At 39.9% G+C, this 25,288-nt stretch overlaps 1 protein-coding gene across 5 annotated transcripts in view; it reads left to right on the top strand.

The window, feature by feature from the left end:
- Positions 1 to 23,336, top strand: part of LOC148902766 (uncharacterized) — a 49,776-nt gene extending 26,440 nt beyond the window's left edge. Inside the window, exons 2-9 of one of the 5 annotated variants that reach the window (XM_088990564.1) lie at positions 4,480 to 4,689; positions 7,635 to 7,689; positions 7,775 to 7,865; positions 7,960 to 8,345; positions 9,637 to 9,789; positions 10,763 to 10,921; positions 16,916 to 17,050; positions 21,773 to 23,336. In XM_088990564.1, the coding sequence (XP_088846690.1) occupies positions 4,559 to 4,689; positions 7,635 to 7,689; positions 7,775 to 7,865; positions 7,960 to 8,345; positions 9,637 to 9,789; positions 10,763 to 10,921; positions 16,916 to 17,050; positions 21,773 to 22,261 (1,599 nt within the window). In that variant the 5' untranslated portion in view covers positions 4,480 to 4,558 and the 3' untranslated portion in view covers positions 22,262 to 23,336. The remainder of the gene's footprint in view (positions 1 to 4,479; positions 4,690 to 7,634; positions 7,690 to 7,774; positions 7,866 to 7,959; positions 8,346 to 9,636; positions 9,790 to 10,762; positions 10,922 to 16,915; positions 17,051 to 21,772) is intronic. The other 4 variants (XM_088990574.1, XM_088990582.1, XM_088990591.1 and 1 more) reach the window with 4 other exon arrangements.
- The last annotated feature ends 1,952 nt before the right edge of the window (positions 23,337 to 25,288 follow it).

A 25,288-nucleotide genomic window follows, 5' to 3' on the forward strand; every position in this document is an offset into this window, starting at 1 on the left:
TCTCGTTGCCGCATCCTTTTTCCTCCCCTCCCTGCGCTCCTGGCACATTCTCGCAAGGCTCCCCCACTCTTTCCCTCGCTGTCTTCATCTTCATCTGTCTGTCGTCAGCTCCAACCCTGCCAGTGTTGCCTCAGTTAAACAACAACCGACACGTTTTTTTTTGTTTCCTAACTGACATCAGAAAAACGTTTTATAGCATCTAAAACACGCAGGCTGATATTTTTAGTCAAATGCAAAACACAAATAAAAATGAGTTAAAGTGTCCCAAAACTACTTCAAAATGACCCCGGAAATTGCGAGTTTCAGAAAGTCCCGCCCCCTTGTTCGTGACGTCACGCAAGGACGTCTTTGCCTCGCTCTAGAATCAAAACAATAGCTTCAGATTTGGAGACGATGCTTTCTTATTACTCATCCAGTTATGAATATGATTCAAATATTATTACAGTAAAGTCTCGTTATATCGATATCGGATATATCGATAGTCCCGGTTATATCGATGCTATTTCTAGGCACGCACGGCGAAAATTACATGCAAACAGGGTCGGATATATCGATAGTCCCGGTTATATCGATATTTTTTCGGACTCCCTTGAATATCGATATAACGAGACTTTACTGTATTATTATTATTATTATTATAGTTCTGAAGAGGAAAGCATAAATGTTTGCAATTGATTAAAGGAGTCCTCCCATATCAATTTGAGCTGTCAATGACAGCAATGTAGTGTCCCAGAAAATGCAAGAGACTGTCATGATCTGGTTGGCGACTAACGGGGGGGCGCTGTCGGCCCCGCCTGCACCTGCACAGGTGCTGGTCGTCCCGATCAAATTGGCGACCAGCGGGTAGCGACGTCAGCCCTGCCGGCAGCCTCGCAGGTGCTGGTCGTTATAATCAATGACACTTAAAAAGACACCTGGCACGATCATCCGGTGCCGATTCATTGTTTGTTTGCTGCTTGGTTGCAGCATGCATTGTGTACGTGTTTGTTTAACCTTGGCGGACTTTTACACTTGGTTTTCTTTTGCTACTTTGTATTTTTTCCATTCAGATCATTTTGATGTTTTACATTTTGTTCCTGCTGACTTTATTTTAATACAATTTGTCAAACAACCTCCGGCTCCCTCCTGCCTGCTTTTTGGGATCCGAACCCGCCATCACCACCTCGCAAAACTTGACAGAATGGACCGGCCAACCATCGGATCCCGCAGGTACATCGGACCCGTCTCATTTCCACCCTGTGCCTGGCAATGCTACGTCCACGTTAGCGCAAACCTCGTCGAGTTTGAATTGCGTCACTCGACGAGCCGCAACGTCCACGTAAACGTCCGGCCGAGACCTCCTTCCAGGTGGCCGTCCAGGGTGACCCTGGGTGACTGGCATTGCACGCCCACGTCCAGCCACGCTGTCGTCGTGCAAGACGGATTGAGTCTCATCCACGACGAGCCGTGCAACGTCCGCGTCAATGTCAGTCCGAGACCCCACTCACCGCTGGATCCCGGAGCGGCTCTGGACCCGTCTCGTTCCCCCGGAGCCGGGCAGTTCACGCCCACGTCGGCGTCCGGCCGAGACCTGGTCCCATACGGCCGTACGGGGTGCCATTCTGCGCCTGGCAGTCGACGTCTACGCAGAGCCATGCGCCGTCGCGTGAACGTGCGAGAGGGATCGCACTCACGCCCACGACGATCCGTGCCGCGTCTTCGTCCACCCCAGGCCGAGTCCCGTTCCCATCAGGCCGCCGCCCGTCGTATGCGGGAGAGGCCGCGGTTGCCCGCTCCACCGACCGTTCCCTGGCGAGTGGACCTTTTGGGAGACTGTTGGGACTTCTGGAAGCAGCCCCTTGAAGGGGGGGTACTGTCATGATCTGGTTGGCGACTAACGGGGGGCGCTGTCGGCCCCGCCTGCACCTGCACAGGTGCTGGTCGTCCCGATCAAATTGGCGACCAGCGGGTAGCGACGTCAGCCCTGCCGGCAGCCTCGCAGGTGCTGGTCGTTATAATCAATGACACTTAAAAAGACACCTGGCACGATCATCCGGTGCCGATTCATTGTTTGTTTGCTGCTTGGTTGCAGCATGCATTGTGTACGTGTTTGTTTAACCTTGGCGGACTTTTACACTTGGTTTTCTTTTGCTACTTTGTATTTTTTCCATTCAGATCATTTTGATGTTTTACATTTTGTTCCTGCTGTCTTTATTTTAATATAATTTGTCAAACAACCTCCTGCTCCCTCCTGCCTGCTTTTTGGGATCCGAACCCGCCATCACCACCTCGCAAACCGTGACAGAGATAGCGCCCAAGCTCCGTTGGAAATGGGCTGATTCGTCTGCTGGTAATTTGTGTCAACTAGTATCAAATAGTAGTCTTTGTGCAACACACAACGATTCACCATCGCGTTATTTATGTGTTTTCCTTCTAATTTCGCCATCAACACGGATCAACACGAATTTTTTTTCATACCAAACAAAGTACCCAAAATGCATTGTGTGTCGCTTTCTCGGTCAGGGCCGTTCCTTCCGTGACGTCAACTCGAAAACAAGACTTTCTGAATATTCAGCGCGAGTATTAAAACATAAAATATAGCTATATGTGGTGGAATCTTTGTAAAATACGCTCAGTAGAAGTCAGTTGAAGTCATTTTACAAATTATGGACACAACTTGTCCGGGGGCGTCGGTTGTCCTTTAACTCATCCTCCTCCCTTTTATCCCAGTCATGCGTTGACCTTCGACCTGGCCTTCTTCCACCTGTCAGCCCATTCATCCCGCTCATTGTTTCATCACTTCCCTTTTTTCCCACCATTCAAATTGACATTTGTGTGAAAATAATTATTTCATGTTGCCAAGCTCATTTCAACTTCTGTCATCTTAGCTAGTTCTCTAGTTGGCTACCCAGCTATCTAGCGAGCTATCTAACTGGCTACCTAGCTAGCTATCTAGGTGGCTTCCTAGCTAGCTAGCTATTTGCTATCTAACTAGCGAGCTAACTATCTATTAGCTAGCTAGCTAACTTTCTATTTGAATGGCTGCCGCTGCTCACCCGTACAAAAAAAATATGTGACTGTAAAGTGTCCTTGAGAGTTTTGAAAGGCGCTTAGAAATGAAATGTATGATGATGATGATGATTATTATTAGGATTGGATTAGCCTTTATTAGTCTCGCGGTGGAGAAATTTACATTTCACAGCAGCAAAGTTATGAAAGTAAGGGGAAAGGAAAGAAAGCGGCTGGATGGGTGCATGGCTTGATGAGCCCGCGATAAGAAGAAAGATGCGTATGTGGAGCTGTCGCGGCTTGGAATTGAAGCGGATTTATGTGGGACAGGAGATGTGAAACAATCTCTTCATCAATGGATGCTACAGCTGGGTGTTTGCTTTCGACCTTTAGCTTGTAGTAGACATGCCCATTCCACCATGACGTCCCTGATCCACTGCTGAAAAGGATGCTTTGATCCTCTCCTCTTTCATCTACAACTGCTTCATGTCACAAAGTGGGTACAGAATATGCTGAAGAATGAATGACTCTCTGTGTCTTTGTGTTGTTCTATTATTTATTTAGTTTTTTGTTTGTTGTTATTGTCTGTTACTTCCGGGTTGAGTGAACGCTGGTGTGTGGCTGCCGCTGCTCACCCGCACAAAAAATATCCTGTGACTATAGAGTGTCCTTGAGAATTTTGAAAGGCACTTATAAATGAAAATTATTATTATTATTATTATTATTATTATTATTGTTATTATTATTGGATTGCATGTACCTTTATTCGTCTCGCAGTGGAGAAATTTACATTTCACAGCAACAAAGTTATGAAAGTAAGAGGAAAGAAAGATGTAAAAAAACAAAATGCAGGAGCTGCTGTAAAGGCAGCCACTCTTGCGGTGCCATTTTGAAGTATAGAAAAACAACTAAATAACTTTTTTTTTTCGGGGGGTGGGGGTCCACTACCACCACCATCCTTGCATATCATGACAGAGGTGGGTGCTTTTGTGCTTGATATGTAAATAAACGTGAGCGTGGAAAGGTGTAGTCACCACATTTTTGTGCATGTACACTCTTTGTACCTGAAGCTGCAATTAGTATGATGTCATACTTCTCTTAGAGTAATTCTTTTTTTTTTTATCTAAAAATAGCAGTCCTGGTCTGTCCACCAATGAGATGCTAGACTCTGGGGAGCAAAGTGAGTTCTGATTTTTCAACTTACATGAAGAAGCTGTGACGACTCAAAAGAACATTACAATATTGTTGGATCTTTTTTTAACTACAAGGGGGGAAAAAAGGTATCGGTGAGCGCATCCTTGTTGCCCTGTTCGAGTCTGTTTTCTGTTAATTATTCTCTCTGTGAGAGTCAAAAATAGCAAGAGAAATGTAAGGAAGAGACAATGACAAAAAACCGGAGGCAGACCAAGCCCTCAAAGCATTTTTATTCTCTGCTGAATGTTGTCTTCTCTCACATTTGTTTCATGTGCTGCGTCTTTCTTCCTCCCGCAGGTTTTCCTGAGCGCAACGTTTGTGTGGCGGAGTCGTAGCTGAGAGTGGAAGTGAGTGGGTGTAAGAGTGATCGTGTGTCATGGCTGATAGCGAAGGGACAAACCTGGAGGACCCTCCCTATAAAAACCTGCTGCTGTTGGGGGCCATCGCAGCAGCGTCGGCCTTTGTGGTCACCATCTTCATCGTCCTCGTCTGCGTGGGCTGTCAGAGGTGGGTGAACGTTCACAGTATTTCTGTGAGTACAGTGAGACCTCAACTTACGAACATAATTGGTTCCCAGACGGAGTGTGTAAGGCGAAAAGTGTGTATCTAAAAAAAAAATTACCATAGGAAACCATTAAAATGGGAATAATCCGTTCCCGGGTTTCCATAAAATATACTTTTCAACTAAATAAGCCTTAAAACTACACACAACATATCTTATTCTATGTATAATAAATGTGATATTGTATTGTAATGAAAGAAATACACTGCATTGTATCATAAAGTCACTTTATTTAAATTTGTGATGGTCATTTATGGCTTGATGGAATGGCATTGGACGTCGAAGGTCAAAGGGAATTGCTGTTTGGAAAGAGAGGCGCTTTACACGACGACTGTAACTAAAGAAATAAACTGTGCTGTAAAATACAGGTTTTTTATCCTTTTGGATGGTCGTTGATGGCTTATGGAAGGAGAGTCACTTTCCATAAGGACTGTTGGTAACTAAACCTCTGGTGCTGTTCGGTCGTGTGCTTCCGCCGAAGATCACTCCGCCAGCCGTGGTGGGTGTGTATTATGAAAATGGTGCTTATTATAAGGTTTAATTTTCATAAATTTGACGTTTGTAAGACAAAAAGTTTGTAAGTTGAGGTCTCACTGTATATCTTTGTCACTCATCCTCTTTCTGGTCACCGTTGACCATGTAATGCACCTTGTAACCTAAAGGTATCAAAGTCAAGGCCCAGGGGCCAAATCTGGCCCACCACATAATTTTATTCGGTCCGTAAAAGCAAATGAAACCGTGATGCTTGCTAAAGTCCGAAACAAAATTTGAAATTGTCCCATATAGACCACATTAACGGTCATTATTTTTTACATCAAATTTGAAAAGTAGTTACAGTAAAGTCTCGTTATATCGATATCGGATATATCGATAGTCCCGGTTATATCGATACTATTTCTATGCACGCACCGAGAAAATTACATGCAAACAGGGTCGGATATATCGATAGTCCCGGTTATATCGATATTTTTTCGGACTCCCTTGAATATCGATATAACGAGACTTTACTGAATTTGTTAATTTTTTGTCCACTCGATATGTAATACAGGGTGACCAAAAAAAAAACAGGCCCCAACTCTAATTAGGCTCCGTTTCTGTGCGTTTTGTCGGAATGAACTGAAACTTTGATCATAACTAGTGTATTATATTTAAAACATCACATCAAAAGACTAGGGTCTTTGGCCTTTTTTTTCTCCGTTCTACGGCATATGTTCTAGATGGCCTCCATTTCGCTCCGTGCATTTCTTAAGGCGCAGCACAAAGTTGTCCATGACGTTCTTACAGACTGAATCGGTAATGGCTCTCATCTCCTCCCTGATGGCTTTCCTGAGTTCCATGATGGTCCTGGGTTTCCCTGCGTGAACCCTGTCCTTAACAGAGCCCCAAATAAAAAAAATCTGGGGGGCTTAGGTCCGGGCTATGGGGTGCCCACTCAAAATCAGTCTTGAGACTGATCACTCGGCCTCCGAAGTTCTCTTTCAGACAATCTCGGGACAGGTTTTGATGCTATCATAAGGACGGCTAGCTAGATAATAGATAGCCGGCTAGCGAGATAATAGATAGCCGGCTAGCTAGCTAATAGATTGCCGGCTAGCTAGATAAGAGATAGCCGGCTAGCGAGATAATAGATAGCCGGCTAGCTAGCTAACAGATTGCCGGCTGGCTAGCTAGCTTACAGATTTCCGGCTAGCTAGCTAATAGATTGCCAGCTAGCTAGCTAATAGATTGCCGGCTGGTTAGCTAACAGATTGCCGGCTAGCTAGCTAACAGATAGATAGCCTGCAGTCCAGTTCAGAAACTTTTTTCTTTTCCTTGGATACAAATATCGTCTCCAGATGACTTTTGGAGGCTATTGTCAAATTGTCATAGTGACTCATACAGTTTGTCGTCACAGAGAAGGTTTTTTTTTATAATTGATGGAAAAGAATGTTTATCATGGGCGACACGACCAGACAAATTAGCTCTTCGGTTTAGTCGGACAGGAAACCCCTTTTCGCCACAGAAAGGCCACTCACAGAGTTATAAATGTAGGTCAGTGTTTCTAATGTTGCCGGTTAGCAGAAAACTCTCCTGAAAGTCATATTAGGCATTATCCATAATGTCATATTTGCTTGGGGGAAAAACAATGTCTGAAAAACAACAAGATTCACTCTCCTGTGAAAAAAGTGAGATGCGGAGGTGTGGTAAAACATCCTTATCTGCATCGTGAGCTTTGTTGTTTTCATGTCTCATCTTTTTTTTTTGTTTTTGGTTTTTTGATGCGCTCCATATCAACAATTGCCTGGAGCTATCGCCTCCAAAGATTCACAATGACTGTCAAACTCTTTTAGAATAAGTTGGTATGCCAAAGTATAGGAAAATAAAATCACCCTATTAAAAAGAGTATAAAAAGAGTGAATGTATTATGTATCTGTATCTGGCTACCTAGCTAGCTATCTATTTGCTCTCTATTTGCTCTCTATTTGTTCTCGATTTACTCTCTATTAGCTATCCAGCTGGCTATCTAGCTGGGGACCGAGCTAGCTATCTATTTGCTGTCTATTAGCTATCTGCCTCTCTAGATAGTTATCTATTAGCTATTTAGTCAGCGAGCTATCAATTAGATAGCTATTAGCTAGCTAGCTAGCTTTCTATCTGTTTGAGTTATTCCGGGTTATTATTGCCTCCCACTGGGTTGGGTTATTAATGTATTTTATCCACCCATCCATTTTGTGATCTGCTTTGTCCTTACAAGGGTCGAAGGGGGCGCTATAGCTTATCCCACGTGTCCTCGTGCAGCAGGGAGGAGGTCGGCGCACGGATTTTGATGTTTTCTACCCTATTCGCTGCACTGTATGTCAACTTTATCCAGTGATTCCCTTTAACTTTCTTCACTTTGTTTCTTTATCAGAAAAAGCAAGAGCAAGCATCCAACAGCTGGAGAGAAAGGCACATCTGTAAACATGGTCAGGCATATTATTCATTTTGCTATATGTCATCCATCTCGACATAAATAGCTTTGAAAGAAAGCGCTCCTATTGTGATTGACAGCAGGGTACTCTTCGACATCCCAAACTGAACCCCATGAGCAAATCAGACACCACGTTGCATGAGATCAATCGCTTTCCCTGCAACGGAAGCTGTAAGTGATTTCTAATCAATGTGACAATCCACTATGAACTGACTTCTTCATAATTGACCTCCTTTTCTCCTTCATGGGGTCTCTTGTTCATCAGCAGTTAGTAAAAGCCGCCCAGCTAGCATGGACCTCCTGCTTCTCCACAGTCGACGCTCCCAGACGGACCTGAGGTCATCCCAGGGGCGCCAGCTTCCGCAGATCCCCACTACCCCTTTGGGATCCGGCCAAGGGGGGGAAGGGGACGTTAGGGGAGCGGGGGAGACCAGAGAGCACACTTACACTGAGGTGGGCCTGCGGAATAATCCCACGCCAACGCACGGATTGGACGACGGACTTTATGAAAACGTCAGTGTCCGTGAAGGGGATGCTGGCTCCAAAGCTCATGTAGCGCCGCCACTAACGTCAACGAAGACTCCAACTTCAGTCAGGGTCACACAGAGCCCACCTGCTCAGGCCAACGGAGCCCGCAATGGCAATGGAAACGTATGTACAGTGCGATCTCGGTTTACGAACCCCTTGGATGACGAACTTTTCAGTTTATGAACGTGAAATGTATGAAAATTTTACCTTGGCATACGAACTACTTTTCGGGATACACACAGAGCTGCCACAATGACCCATGTGTCGTTCACGAACTAGCCCTTTCTCCGAACAACAAAATGGCTGCCGGCTTGTTTTGGTCCTCTATTCCCCGCCCCCAGTCTTCGGTTAGAGCCACGTGATTGGTCAGGAACACAGCAGTGGGGGATAGGGTTACAGACAGAGGGAGAGTGAGGCAGTTCTCCAAAAAAACAAAATGGCGTCTTCAGTTAAAGCCACGTGTTCTAGAACCTCGCAGTGGGGGGGGGGGGGGTAAACATTAAAGAGACAGGCAGACAGACAGAGAGTGAGAGAAAACACACACACACACACACGAAAGGGAGATGACAGAGTTTTAAACCAAAAAACAAAAGTGAAAAATAAAAGAAAAAACATAAAAAAAATAATAGAAAATGGATCGAAAACAGTGAAATTTAGACTCGTTTGAACTTTTATAATTCAAAAGCAGAGTGTAGACTGGAAGGTTAAAATATCCCATTAATCAGGCTCCACAAATAACCGGTGTCATCTGTACACTTGATGCAAAAAGCTATCAACCCAGCTAAACAGATCACAATTGATGAAGAACTAGATACAATTATCGCAGAGAAAGCATCTATAAGAAAAGCACCATTCCTCAAGATGGTGAAAGAAGGTTACGTTCCTCATCAAGTGTTTAATGCTGAGGAAACCGGACACTCCATTCCATCAAGCCATTACCGCCCATCACAAAGGTAAATAAAATGACTTTATTGTACAGTACAGTTTATTTCTTTAATTATAATACCATAGCATATTTATTATCCATAAAATAAGGTTTATTTTGTGTAGCTTAGAAAATTAGAAAGTAGAAAATTATGTTTTATGGGGACCTGGGAACGGATTATTCTCATTTTAATGGTTTCCTATGGGAAATTATTTTTTGGGATACACACTTTTCGTCTTACAGGCTCTGTCTGGGAACCAAGTAGGTTCGTAAGCCAAGGCCCCACTGTACATAGTGCAATTGTACTACTTCTACTTCTAATAATACTACTTCTCCAAAAGGAGAAGTAGTATTTCACCGGTAAAACTATGACATAATGAAATCATGGTTTTTAATCAAGTTGAATATGTTGGAGCTTTTCCTGGAACGTATAGTCAGAATTGAACATGCACTCAACTGTTTGCGATTGTATTTGTCTTTTCTTAACAGTGCGGCAGAGGGAATGGCACCATTAACGAAACAATGGCAGGCAAAAATAATGGGGTGAGCGGGGTTAACAAGTCTTCCCCGTCCTCAATCAACTCTCCGGCCATTCAAGAACCGACTGCAGCTGAGTATGCTTCAATTCGCAAGTTCAGAAAGGTGAAACACTCAATTAAATGTTATTTTTTTCCGGAGCTTTCTTCACTAACAGATTGATTGTTTTCTTGATTGATTGTACGCATAAACACGTAAAGCACGACTGTGAAAATTAAAATTGAAAGAAGAAAAAAACACAGTAGGTAGAAGCTGAAAGATAACAGATACAGATGCTGTTTATTTAAAGGACAACCGACACCGCCGGACAAGTTGTGTCCATAATTTGTAAAATCACTTCAAATGACTTCTACTGAGCGTATATGGCAAAGATTCCACGGCATATAGCTATATTTGACGTTTTAAGACTCGCGCTGAATATTCCGGAAGTCTTGCTTTTGAGTTGGTGACGAGTCCGTACGTGACGTCACTAAAGGAACGCCCCCTGACCGAAAAAAAAAGACACATTGTAGCAGTCCTTCCATCACGTCAATGTATTTTGCTGTATTGTTTGGTCTGAAAACCTTGTGTTGCACCCAAAAGCCGCCAGAAGAGGGTATCCAAGCTCCATATAAGCAATTTATCAGCCTGTGGAAACGGAGATGGCCACAGGAGGTCGCCATTTTGTGCCTCTTTTCTGGTGATCGTTTCTCCCCAATGTTGCCTCAAAATGGCATGGAATAAATTGTTTAATCGATTGCAAACATGTATACTTTCCTATTCAGAACTATTTGCATCATATTCATAACTGGAGGTGTAACAAGAAAGCATATTCTCCGAATCTGAAGCCATTGTTTTGATTCTCAAGCAATGCAACACGTCTTGGCGTGACGTCACAAAATGGGGGCGGGGCTTTCTGAAAATGCCCAATTCGCAGCTCAGTTTTTTTGCAGATATTGGACACTTTAAGTCATTTTTATTGGTGTTTTTCATTTGAATAAAAATATCATACTGCGTGTTTTGGGTATTTTAGATGCTATCAAACGTTTTTCTGATGTCAGTTAAAAAACAAAAAAAGTGACGCCGGTTGTCCTTTAAGGTTGACAAGACAAACAGGAAGGAAAATAACGGCTCCGACAGTCAGTCAGACAAATCCAGTGTGAGCGACTCACCATCAGCTGCTGCTCCGCAACTTCATCGAAGTCAAGATTTTCCACGCAAACCACTGGAGCCGTTTCATCTGCACTCTTTCCCAAAGGTAACCAATAACATCAGGAAGATGGGGAATCAAATAAATATGTAAATAATGTAAGTAAAAAACATCCATCGTGTAGCTGTAGCAGATAAATAACACTTTCAAAAACCCAGTGGGAGGCAGTTGACAAACCACTAGAGGGCAATATGCCCAAAGTAACCGCATTTTACGTGCAATTTTGAGAAAATAAACTGAAGTTTGAAAGAAATTACCAAAATTATCTGTTCCATTTCTGAAATGTTATGGATGGGTAGATCTGAAGAGAACCCCCCCCCCCCAAAAAAAAATGTACATGTATTCTAAGTTTGTAGAAACGAAGACATAGTTATGATTTTGCCTGCATAAACAAAAGTACAATACAATAAGTATACATATTGTTCCAATTACTGTATGTAACAGCCTCCCCTCCCCCCAAAAAGAACGACATGTTATCGACATTCAATGCACATGACTAAAATGTGGCAAACTGATGTAACTTCCCCCTCATGTCCTTGAATATGACATAATTACATCTGTTAGTTCAGCACATTCAAATGCATTTTGGAATGTCTGCGTGTGCTATTGCACATTGAAATCATCTTCAACACTGAGTTAAGTGAGTGGGAAAATACTGTAAAATGAATACACGGTGTGAACATAGTATCGAGTGTAATCTTAACATAATATTCATTGGGCGTGTGAAATCCGTCCGTTTACAGTACATGGTGTTGGAAAAAAATACATTGAAATTTCTTTTTGATAAAGTGCTACAGTGAACTTAAGTGCCATTCAGAACTTTGTTTCTCACTATTTGGGTCAATGTACTTTGTATAAATGAATAAATACATAAATGGATAAATAAATACATACATAAATACATAAATAAATAAATAGATTAATAGATAAAATAATAAAAAATGTAAATAGATAAAACTATAAATAGATAAAATAATAAATAGTTAAAGATATTAAGATAAAATGACAAATCGAGAAATAGATATTAAGATAAATAGATATTAAGATAAATAGATATTAAAATAAATAGATGAATATATACATTAATAAATATATAAATAGATCTTAAGACTAAAAGATAAATAGATATTAAGATAAATATCTGAAGAGATAAATAGATAAAAATATAAATAGATAAAATAATTAAACAAATATAAATAGATAAAATAGAAATAGATAAAATAATAAATAGTTAAATAGATATTAAGACAAATAGATATTAAGATAAAACCACAAATCGAGAAATAGATACGTATTAAGATAACTAGATATTAAAATAAATAGATGAATAGATACATTAATAAATAGATAAATAGATCTTAAGACTAAAAAATAAATAGATATTAAGATAAATATCTGAAGAGCTAAATAGATAAATAGATAAAAATATAAATAGATAAAATACTTTTAAAAATATAAATAGATAAAAATATAAATATATAAAATAATAAATAGTTAAATAGATATTAAGATAAATAAATATTAAGATAAATGGATATTATGATAAAATGATGAATCGATAAATAGATATTAAGATAAATAGATATTAAGATTATATATTAAGATAAATAGATATTAAAAAATAGATGAATAGATACATAAATAAATGGATAAATCGATCTCAAGACTAAAAGATAAATAGATATGAAAATAAATAGCTGAAGAGCTAAATAGATAAATAGATAAAAATATAAATAGATAAAATAATAAAAAATATAAATCTACAAAAATATAAATAGATAAAAATCTAAATATATAAAATAATAAATAGTTAAATAGATATTAAGATAAATAAATATTAAGATAAATAGATATTATGATAAAATGATGAATTGAGAAATAGATATTAAGATAAATAGATATTAAGATAATATATATTAAGATAAATAGATATTAAAAAATAGATGAATAGATACATAAATAAATGGATAAATCGATCTCAAGACTAAAAGATAAATAGATATGAAAATAAATAGCTGAAGAGCTAAATAGATAAATACATAAAAATATAAATAGATAAAATAATAAAAAATATAAATCAATAAAAATATAAATAGATAAAAATATAAATATATAAAATAATAAATAGTTAAATAGATATTAAGATAAATAAATATTAAGATAAATAGATATTATGATAAAATGATGAATCGATAAATAGATATTAAGATAAATAGATATTAAGATAATATATATTAAGATAAATAGATATTAAAAAATAGATGAATAGATACATAAATAAATGGCTAAATCGATCTCAAGTCTAAAAGATAAATAAATATGAAAATAAATAGCTGAAGAGCTAAATAGATAAATAGATAAAAATATAAATAGATAAAATAATAAAAAATATAAATCAATAAAAATATAAATAGATAAAAATATAAATATATAAAATAATAAATAGTTAAATAGATATTAAGATAAATAAATATTAAGATAAATAGATATTATGATAAAATGATGAATCGATAAATAGATATTAAGATAAATAGATATTAAGATAATATATATTAAGATAAATAGATATTAAAAAATAGATGAATAGATACATAAATAAATGGATAAATCGATCTCAAGACTAAAAGATAAATAAATATGAAAATAAATAGCTGAAGAGCTAAATAGATAAATAGATAAAAATATAAATAGATAAAATAATAAAAAATATAAATCAATAAAAATATAAATAGATAAAAATATAAATATATAAAATAATAAATAGTTAAATAGATATTAAGATAAATAAATATTAAGATAAATAGATATTATGATAAAATGATGAATTGAGAAATAGATATTAAGATAAATAGATATTAAGATAATATATATTAAGATAAATAGATATTAAAAAATAGATGAATAGATACATAAATAAATGGATAAATCGATCTCAAGACTAAAAGCTAAATAGATATGAAAATAAATAGCTGAAGAGCTAAATAGATAAATAGACAAAAATATAAATCGATAAAATAATAAAAAATATAAATCAATAAAAATATAAATAGATAAAATAATAAATAGTTAAATAGATATTAAGATAAATAGATATTAAAATAAATAGATGAATAGATACATTAATAAATAGATCTTAAGACTAAAAGATAAATAGATATTAAGATAAATAGCTGAAGAGCTAAATAGATAAATAGATCTATAGATATATAGATCTATAGATAAATAGCTGAAGAGCTAAACAGATAAATAGATATTAAGATAAATAGATGAATAGATAAATAGACAAATCAATGTTATTCTATGACAGGCGTGGTCTTAGTCTCTCAGGCATTTCTAAGAAGAACAATGATCGGCTGGCCTTAACTGTGCTTTTTCTGCCGCCTAATACAGTTTAATTCATTGTATATTCAACCGTGTCTGTCCTTGACATTCTTAACTGGTGTTTAGTACTTTTGATGTGTGTTGTTTAATCAGTAAACGCGAGAGTGTATATATTTCCGCATTTTGTGAATGTGGTTCTCTCTCTCTGCCTCGTTTCTTTGTGCATATTAATGGCTTGTAAAGAGTGGAAAGATACATTATGTAAGAACTTGGTGGGCTGCCAAGCCGCGTGTGTGTGAGTGTGTGTTGTGTTCTGTATCAACAAGTTTGCTTACAACAGGTAGCTGACTGATAAACAACGCTGACATCCTGAAGCAATTTGATTCTGGCTCCAAATACGTGCTGGATGCGTGAATACAGTTTTAAAGGACAACCGACGTCTCTGGACAAGTTGTGTCCATAATTTGTAAAATGGCTTCAAATGACTTCTACTGGTCGTATTTTAATAAGATTCCACCGCGTGTAGCTATATTTTACCTTTTAAGACTCACTGTGAATATTCAGGAAGTCTTGTTTTTGAGTTGGTGACGAGTCCATATGTGACGTCACGAAAGGACCGCCCCCTGACCGAAAAAAGACACATTGTAGCAGTCCTACCATCACGTCAATGTATTTTGCTGTACGTTTGGTCTGAGAACCGTGTTGCATCCAAAAGTCGCCAGAAGAGGGCATCCAAGGTCCATATAAGGAATTTATCAGCCTGTGGAAGTGGAGGTGGCCACTGGAGGTCGCCGTTTTGTGCCTCTTTTTTTTGGGTGAGAGATTTTCCCTCAATGTTGCCTCAAAATGGCACATATAATTCTTTAATCGATTGCAAACATGTATGCTTTCCTCTTCAGAACTATTTGAATCATATTCATAACTGCATGTGGACCAAGAAAGCATATTCTCAGAATCTGAAGCCATTGTTTTGATTCTCCAGCAATGCAAGACGTCTTGGCATGATGTCACGAACTGGGGGTGGGGCTTTCTGAAAATGCCCAATTCGCAGCTCAATTTTTTGCAGATTTTGGACACTAAGTCATTTTTAGTGGTGTTTTGCATTTGAATAAAAATATCATACTGCGTGTTTTGGGTATTTTAGATGCTATAAAACGTTTTTGTGATGTCAGTTAAAAAACAAAAAAGTGACGTCGGTTGTCCTTTAATAATGCCATGTTGCATACTTTGTAACTGGTTTCTAATTGCGTGTAATTACCTGCAGTGTTTGAGCAACCGCGGTGTTTGAATTACATAATACGCAGTACATATTATAAAGTACGAGCATGAAAGGTCAAGTTGCTTGTATTTGATGAACAATTTGCGAACGTACTTATATGAAAATCTACAATAATCAAATAATGTTCATCTTCATGGGATAATACACTGATATGATGATCGGCTTACGAAAGCTTTAAAGGACAACCGACGTCTTCGGACAAGTTTTGTCCATAATTTGTAAAATGGCTTCAAATGACTTCTACTGGGCATATTTTAATAAGATTCCACCGCATATAGTTATATTTGACATTTTAAAACTCGCTCTGAACATTTAGGAAGTCTTGTTTTTGAGTTGGTGACGAGTCCTCACGTGACGTCACTGAAGGAACGCCCTTGACCGAAAAAAGACACATCGTAGCAGTCCTTCCATCACGTCAATGTATTTTGCTGTACTTCTTTGGTCTGAAAACCTTGTGTTGCACCAAAAATCCGCCGGAAGAGGGTGACCAAGCTCCATGGAAGGAATTTATCAGCCTGTGGAAACGGGCTGATTAATTCATCACAGGAGCGTGGACGCCGTTGGCACAAATAAATTCTTTAATTGATTGCAAACATGTATGCTTTCCTCTTCAGAACTATTTGAATCATATTCATAACAGAAATATCAGAAAAGGACCGCCTCCTGACCGTAAAAAAGACGAATTGTCGCGTCTTTCCATCACGTCAATGTATTTTGCTGTACTGTTTTTTTGAAACCCTTGTGTTACATCCAAAAGCCGCCAGCAGAGGGAGTCAAGCTCCATGGATGGAATGTATCAGCCTGTGGAAACGGGCTGATTCATTCCTCACGGGAACTGGTCGCCATTTTTGGGTGTGACATTTCCCCCGCCTGTTTGCCTCAAAATGACACGGAATAAATTCTTTAATCGATTGCAAACATGTATGCTTTCCTCTTCGGAACTATTTGAATCGTATTCATAACTGGATGTGTAACAAGAAAGCATATTCTCCGAATCTGAAGCCATTGTTTTGATTTTTCAGCAATGCAAGACGTCTTGGCGTGACGTCACGAACTGGAGGCGGGACTTTCTGAAAATGCCCAATTCGCAGCTCAATTTTTTGCAGATTTTGGACACTTGAAATCATTTTTATTGGTGTTTTGCATTTGACTAAAAATATACTGCGTGTTTTGGGTATTTCAGATGCGATAAAACGTTTTTCTGGTGTCAGTTAAAAAACAAAAAAGTGACATCGGTTGTCCTTTAACTAACGAACTTTTCGCTTTACAAACATTAAATTCACGCGAATATAAATTTGATCCGTTTTGCAGGAGTCCCTTTATTTCAGCACATTGGTTTAACTTCACAAGAAATCACAATAACAACTGCTGCATGTTGGTTTTGGATTCCTCTCCAAATTGTAATATCTGTCCAAATTCATCATTTGATTTGTATGTGCCAGGAAGCGGTGTTCATGGGCAACGGTGAGCAGTACATCTGGAAGCCACCCGAAGATGACGATATCATCACATTGCACCCGCCTCCTCACCGCATGGAGAACGGACAGGGTCACCCGTCGCCCCCAACTGCCAAGGAGGTATCGTTGTTGTACAGACTGACAGAAAGATCTGTGATTTGTGGCTGCTGTGTTTATAGATAGGGGCGCCCCTTTGATTGGGCATGCCGTCATAACATGGCTGCCCTGTGACCTTCCTGTCATACTCGGCTTGCAGCCAGAGGTTAGGTTACACACGCCCCGCCGGCCCACCCCCCCCCTCACCCTGCATGAACATTGGCCACAATCCTCTGGTACCCCCTTCCCCTAAGCTACAACCCACCAGATGGATGGATCCAACATAAGAATCACTCGCTCCTAAAATGTAATCTCCCCAGCAGACATTTTTTTCGTCATGCCCCCCCCCCCCCTATTCGGGGGGGACCTATTCTTCCTAATTATATGGGGAGGAGATGTCTGGTGATGAGAGCAGGAAGTCTACACTGTCCAATCGTGTCTCAAAGTCACATATCCAACCGCATCTGCTTCCACATGCAGCAGTTCCTCCTCCCCGTTAATCCAATTGCAATACGCTTTTTATATAATTAATGATAATAATACATTTCATTTATAAGCGCTTTTCAAAACTCTCAAGGTCACTTTACAGTTACAGGATAAATTTTTCTGTGGGTGAGCAGCGGCAGCCACACGCGCCAGTGTTCACTCAACCCGGAAGTTAATAGATAGAAAGCTAACCAGCCAGCTAGTAGATAGTTAATAGCCAACAGCTAGCTAGCTAGATAGCTAGCCACCTAGATAGCTCCATAGCTAATAGCTAGCTAGCTAGCTAGGTAGTTAGTTAGCTAATACTCTGAATGTCACTATTAAATACATAGATAGAAAGCTAGTAGATAGCTAATAGATGGCTAGGCACTTCGATAGCTACTGTATATAGCTAATAGATAGCTAGCTCGATAGCTAGTTAGCTAATACACTGAATGTCACTAATTAGATAAATAAACAGCAACAACAATAATAATGATAATATTATTATTATTATTAATAATAATCATAATCATAATAATAATCATACATTTCAATTATAAGCGCCTTTCAAAACTCTCAAGGTGACTTCACAGTCACAGGATAAGTTTTTCTGTGGTTGAGCAGCGGCAGCCACACGCGCCAGCGTTCACTCAACCCGGAAGTTAATAGATAGAAAGCTAACCAGCCAGCTAGTAGATAGTTAATAGATAGCCAACAGCTAGCTAGCTAGATAGCTAGCCACCTAGATAGCTCAATAGCTAATAGCTAGAACAAAGTTTTGAAAGGCACTTCTAAATGAAATGTACAGTGGGGCCTCGGTTTACGAACACCTTGCCTTACGAAATTTTCGGTTTACGAACGTTAAATTTGTGAAAATAAGCACGACTTTTCGGGATACATAAGGAGCGCCGCCCCACCACGGCTGGCGGAGTAATCTTCGGCAGAAGAACACCAAAGCACACGACCGAACAGCGCCCCAGCCGGCCTACCTTTCCACACCCCCTTTCTCTGAATGCACACATCGATCTTCTTCAAGGATTCATAATGGATACTTTTGCCCGTTATGGGACTGAAAAAGACCCCACCACAGGCTCGTGTTCAGCCGAAGAAGACACAAAACAATGTTGGCTAATTGGAATGATGTGCAGGCTTTTATTGAACAGTTCCATCCAGAAAAGACTGTGGCTATGAGAATCATCAACATGATGAATGATAATGTGATGCCTCAGTCAGAAAGCAACAGGTATCAATTAAGAGCCATCAACGACCATCACAAATGTAAATAAAGTGACTTTATTATACAGTGCAGTGTATTTCTTTCATTACAATACAATAGCACATTTATTATACATAGAATAAGGTATATTGTGTGTAGTTTTAAGACTTACTTAGTTGAAAATTATATTTTATGGAGACCTGGGAACGGATTATTCTCATTTTAATGGTTTCCTATGGGAAATTAATTTTTGCGATACACACTTTTTTCCTCAAACACTCTGTCTGGAAACCAATTAAGTTTGTAAGCCGAGGCCCCACTGTATTATTATTATTATTATTATTATTATTATTATTATTATTATTATCATTATCATATTTTCAATTCCTGAGATCGGGGATGGCAGTGAATGACTTAACAATCGGCCTCAGGCCATTTTCACAATTTAACTCTTTAATCCTAAAGTCAAGAGTTAGAATGTAGTTGTAGAATTCTACAGGCACATAATGCCAGTCGACTGTTGCTTCCAGAGTTGGCTGCCTTTAACTGCACGTTGTGCTATATCCATTTTGCTGTCTGCTTTGATTTCTTTCTCTTTTCATTGCCACATTCCCCAGTTTGCAGTTTGTAGCTGCCCGTATAATTTGTGTCTTCTGTTGAAGAGTCATAACAAAAAAGAAACCCGGCAGAGGGGAGGGGATAAGACAACATACAGTATTTGGGCTTCCTCAACAGCTGCAGCCCAGTTCTGAAATCCCCACTGTCTTGTGACTTCCTTCCTGTGCTGCACAATGTTGCAAACTGAGTGTGCATAAAAAGCACACGTTTGCTCAGATATGCATGGTGCACTGTTTGTGAAAAAACATTTAATCCTTGATATTTTATGTATCCAAAAACGTTACAAAATACAGCGTGCCATCACAACATGATTGGATTGGATTAGCCTTTATTAGTCTAGCAGTGGAGACAATTACACTCCATAGCAATTATGGAAATAAGAGGAAAGGAAAGTAGAAAAACAAATACAGGGAAATTTCAGTTGGGTGGTGCATAAACTAAAATAAAAATACAAATAAATGAATTGAATATATGCTCTGTCGCAAACCGTGAGATTCACTCCTCTATACAAGTAACCTCCGAGTTACGACCGACGCGAGTTATGAATACGCGTACGTACTTCTTTATTTTTTTATTTTTTTATTTTTTAAATTCTACGCCGGGCACAGCAACGCACAAGCAGCCAGCAACGCGTGCTACAATTTTGGCCAGCCAGCATGTCACACACTCGCACAGCAAAATACTGCGTGACTACACTCAATACAGTAGTTATCCAGTGCAGATACCATCTCGGCAACATCTACTGTAGTACGGTACACCAAATATACACGTTCCTTGAAACGTGTGTAATCAATGCTTTTGTTCTTCCTTAGCGTGCTTTAAGATGATGTTCGCTAACAACCTGGAGGTCCTTTATTATAACCCAAAACACACAACAAAATGTAATTCCACATTGCATACTTGAAGACATTTTTAACTTTAGAAGCGCTAATGCTGGCACATATACAGTACAGTACAGTACAGAGGTCCAGAGTTAAAACTGGGCTCTCATTTTCTGATTTCAATATCAATCAAAATATTTGCGATTATTAAGTTTCACATTATTGGCCAACCTTCATGTACGTATTGTGTTCATACACACACACACACACACTTCCACACAATGCCACGTTTGAGGCAAATGAAATGTGAGTAAAGTCCATTAGTTAAAAACACTGAGCAGGTTTTTTTTTTCTGTCAGCGGTTTGGCTGGCGTTCAGATCTTTCACACCGTACCTCGCTGTTGTGTTGCCAAAGCACTTGTGAAACTTTAACAGGTCTGTCCACTGCGAGACTAACGCTCACTCTCCGCCTAGACCTTGATGAAGCGATAACACAGTTTACTCTGTCTTATCCTGGCCTGTCAAAGTAGGTCAGGTTACAGCACAGAGCAAACACGGTGCCACTCTCTTGCCCACACAAACGGTCTCACACCTCAAATTAGGACCCTGCACAGTTTTGTCCTAAGCTCTGATGGTTTTGTCCTAACACTGACAATTCTTTCTAACTGTTCATAATTGGCACCGAGTAGTCTCCAGTTCCCAGTGCAGCGGAGGAAAAACAAAACAAAATCTAATTCAATAAAATGTTCCGTTGCCCCAACCATGCTTTATTCGTGCTTTGTTGTTAATTTGGTAATGAGCAGTCGCCAAACGCACATTTTGGAATTTCAGGCCCAATATTTTGTCATAGTCTGCTGAGATTCCAGAATTCTAAATGGTAGTTTTGGCACAAACAAGTGGCGGGCCGTGCATATCAACCTGGGCCTTCAGTAGTGCTATGTCTGAATCAATGCAAGCTGTGACTGTAAATAAAAAGCTTTAACAGTAAATCTGCAACCAAATGAATTTCTTCTCCTCCTTAAGCTATTTTTGGTTGACAAAACCCATGTTGCATTAACACAACAATATATTTGCTTATGTAGCTCGCTGCAGATACAGTGTGCTAGCTCTGGCCAGTTTGCTCTTATCACCATCAGCTAGTAAAACTATAATTGACAATCCTAGTTTGCAAAAACTCTGAAGTTGACCAGCGCCTTCAAGAAGGCCTTGGTACCCCTTTTGGGTTGCCAATTTGAAATCTGATTGGTTAGAGCAACAGTTTGATTGACACATTAGACAATCCACGGCCCGCTGAACTGATTGTGAAGGCACCCAAGTAGATTTCTGACCCTGGTAACAAATAAGAATGTATGGACAGAGTCAGAGAAGAATGTATGGACAAAATATAATTAACCAGGCTGTGATTCAGATATTTTTAGGCCAGGAGAGAAGGCTTTGAAGGCCCTGACGGCCTGCGACTGGCGCAAACACTATATAGCACCAATCGCTATAATGACACGCTTATGGGAAAACTTTCGTAGCCTGTTTAAAATGTTGAACTTCATATTGTGATTAAATCAAAGACACATGTACCCATAATTCATTGCGGTTAACCCAGCAGTCATTCTCGTTTTTTGTTGTCAGATTGCCGACACCTACTCCATTGTGTGCAAAACCCAGAAGAAAAAGTCTCCCTTGGAGAACAACGGATCGAAGACCCTTCCACGGTCCTTTGGTGGGGATAAAGGAAAGGGTCGCGCCCGAGGGGTCCAAGGCCAGGCGCGTTCCCAAGAGGAGCCGTGTTACGAGCCGACAGGTGACAGGGCCTGGTCCACGTGCGTGGCAGCAGACTCCGACGCTTCATACGCTACCATTGACAGCCATCGTAAGCGTGAGCAGGCCGGCGCCAGTAATAGCACGGCCGGCGCTAGCGCCACCCTAAAACGGAAGAAGCAACCGGCGCCGCCAGCTGCACCTCAGGGCTCCGCGTCCAACCCACTGCCTGTTCGAGGCCTACCTGGTGGAGATAACTTCTATGAGACCATCAGTGATGTGAAAGGGGGCAACAGTTCCAGCACCACCACCATCTTCACTTTTAATGATGGAATGGAGATGTATGTCACTGGTTTGTAGCTGGCGAACATGCAGAGACGTTCCCAAAAAAGATCCGAACAGGGACAGTCCTGTTCACTTGCCATAAGGTTGCTGTACATACTTCAAGGTACTCGGACTGCTCCAGACAAAAAAAAAAGAGATGAGCACATTTATGTTGACATCAGGTACAATCAGGGTTTGAATCCAGGTTCAGACTTTTCCTACACCAGTTTGTAGATTCGAACCAGCCTTGACCCTAAAAGGACCAAAATGTTTTGTCTTAAAGAGAAATGGAAAAGACAACTGGAATATCTTCAAAGTACTGTACAATGGACTTTACTCGTCTTTATGGGCATCATTTTCCATAATATCTTTATTTTTGTACAAATGGTCTTTGTTTGTCGTGTACCTCAAAATTTGAGCACATTTGAAATGACTATCACTACAAAATAATGTAAATGCATGATTTGTGCAAAGCACAGAGAGCAGTGGTCATAATGCTATCTATACAGTGATACCTCTGTTTACAAACCCCTTGGCTTACAAACTTTTCGGTTTATGAACGTTATATTTATGAAAATTTTATCTTGGCATACAAACTATTCTTCGGGATACGCACGGAGCTGCCACAATGAGTGATGTGTCGTTCGCGAACGAGCCCGTTCTCGTGACAAGAAAATGGTGGCCGACTGTTTTCGCCCCCAGTCTTCGGTTAAAGCCACATTATTGGTCAAGAACGCAGCAGTGAGGGGGGGGGGGTTAAACATTAAGGAGACAGAAGACAGAGAGAGAGTGAGAAAACACATACACACAGCTTGAAACAAAATAAACAAAAGTGAAATGGTGAGAAAATGGATAGAAAACGGTGAAATTTGGACTCGTTTCAACTTTGATAGTTCAAAAGCAGAGTGTAGACTGGAAGGTTAAAATATCCCATCAATCTGGCTCCACAAATAGCCCGCACAAGCCATCTGTACACTTGATGCAAAAAGCTATCAACCCAACTAAAGAGAACATAATTGATGAGGAACTAGGTAAAATTATCGCAGAGAAAGCACCTACAATGGATCATTCCTCAAGATGGTGAAAGAAGAAGGCTACATTCCTCATCAAATGTTTATGAAACCGGCCACTCCATTCCATCAAGCCATCAACGACCATCACAACGTTAAATAAAAACGACTATTATACAGTACAGTTTATTTCTTTAATTATAATACCATAGCACATTTATTATACATAAAATAAGGTATATTTTGTGTAGTTTTAAGGCTTAGAAAACTAGAAAATTATGCTTTATGGCGAGCTGGGAAAGGATTATTCTTATTTTAATGGTTTCCTATGGGAAATTTATTTTTTGGGATACACATTTTTCGCCTTACACACTCTGTCTCCATGGGAACCAATTAAGTTCGTAAGCTTAGGTATCACTGTAATGTAAATGCATGATTTGTGCAAAGCACAGAGAGCAGTGGTAATGATGCTATCTATATTAGGAATAGGGGGCCACAGTGCAAGCCGTTATGCGCGACACACACACACACACACACACACACACACACACACACACACACATACACTTGGGAGCATTTATGTAATCCAAGCAGATGGATGTCGGAGATTTTTGGAGCTCAGCTCAACCTAAGCAAACATCTGAAACAGGTTCCTTGTGCAAACTGACCTGTTGCCTGGCAGGGGAAGTTGAGTTGTGGTGTTTTGTACAAACAAAGACCGGACGGTCATTTGTCGGGCTGCTCAAGCTCTCTAATATGCGCCAAGACGAGTGAAGGAAGGCGTTTATTTCATACACCATCATCAATATGCCCTAAATTCATTGGCTGTTATCCAAAGCGGACCTCTTGCTATCTCTTCTGTCTTTGGTTTGGTCCGCAACGTAATCCTGAAGGTAGTTGTGACGTCACTTCGCAATTCATGCTCAGATTTGATAAAACGTCTTTCGCTAGCCCGGGGCATCATGACATGCCTCTCTCTCTCTCTCTCTCTCTCTCTCTCTCTCTCTCTCTCTCTCTCTCTCTCTCTCTCTCTCTCTCTCTCTCTCTCTCTCTCTCTCTCTGTCTCTCTCTCTCTCTGTCTCTCTCTGTCTCTCTCTCTCTGACTCTGTTTCTCTATCTCTTTCTATGTCTCTCTTTCTGTCTCTGTCTCCCTCTATCTTTCTCAATCTCTCTCTCTGTCTCTGTCTATGTCTATCTGTCTCTCTCTCTCCCCGTCTCTCTCTATTTCTCTCTCGCTCTCTCTTTATCTGCCTCTCTGTCTTTCTCTCAGTTTCTGTCTCTCTTTCTCTCTCAGGTTCTGTCTCTCTTTTTCTGTCTCTCTCGCTCTCTCTGTCTTACTCTCTCTCTGTTTCTGTCTCTCTCTGTCTCTCTCTCATTCTCTCTCTCTCTCTCTCTCTCTCTCTCTCTCTCTCTCTCTCTCCCTCTCTTGCTCTGTGTCTCTCAGTTTCTGTCTCTCTCGTTCTCTGTCTGTCTCTCTCTCTGTGTTTCTGTCTCTCTCTGAGTCTCTCTCTCGGTTTCTGTCTCACTCTTCTCTCTCTCTCTCTCTGTCTCTCTCTCTGTCTCTCTGTGTCTCTCTCTCTCTCTCTCTCTCTCTCTCTCTCTCAGTTTCTGTCTCACCTTTTCTCTGTATCTTTCTGTCTCTCTCAGTTTCTGTCTCACTCTTTCTCTCTCTCTCTCTCTCTCTCTCTCTCTCTCTCTCTCTCTCTCTCTCTCTCTCTCTCTCTCTCTCTCTCTCTCTCTCTCTCTCTCTCAGTTTCTGTCTCACCTTTTCTCTGTATCTTTCTGTCTCTCTCAGTTTCTGTCTCTCTGTTTCTGTCTCACTCTTTCTCTGTCTTTCTCTGTCTCTCTCTCTCTGTTTGTGTCTCTCTCTCATTCTCTCTCTTTCGCACTCTCCCTCTCTTGCTCTGTCTCTCTCAGTTTCTCTGTCTCTTTCTGTCTCTATTTTTCTGTCTGTCTCTGTCTCTCTCTCTTGCTCTCTATCTCTCTCTCACACACACTTTATCTGTCTCAGTCTCTCTGTCCCTATCTCTCCTTCTCCCTTTCTCTTTTCCTC

The sequence above is a fragment of the Hippocampus bargibanti genome, linkage group LG01, assembly GCF_051943395.1.
Source record: "Hippocampus bargibanti isolate YZ-2025 linkage group LG01, ASM5194339v1, whole genome shotgun sequence".
Taxonomy (NCBI): Eukaryota; Metazoa; Chordata; class Actinopteri; order Syngnathiformes; family Syngnathidae; genus Hippocampus; species Hippocampus bargibanti.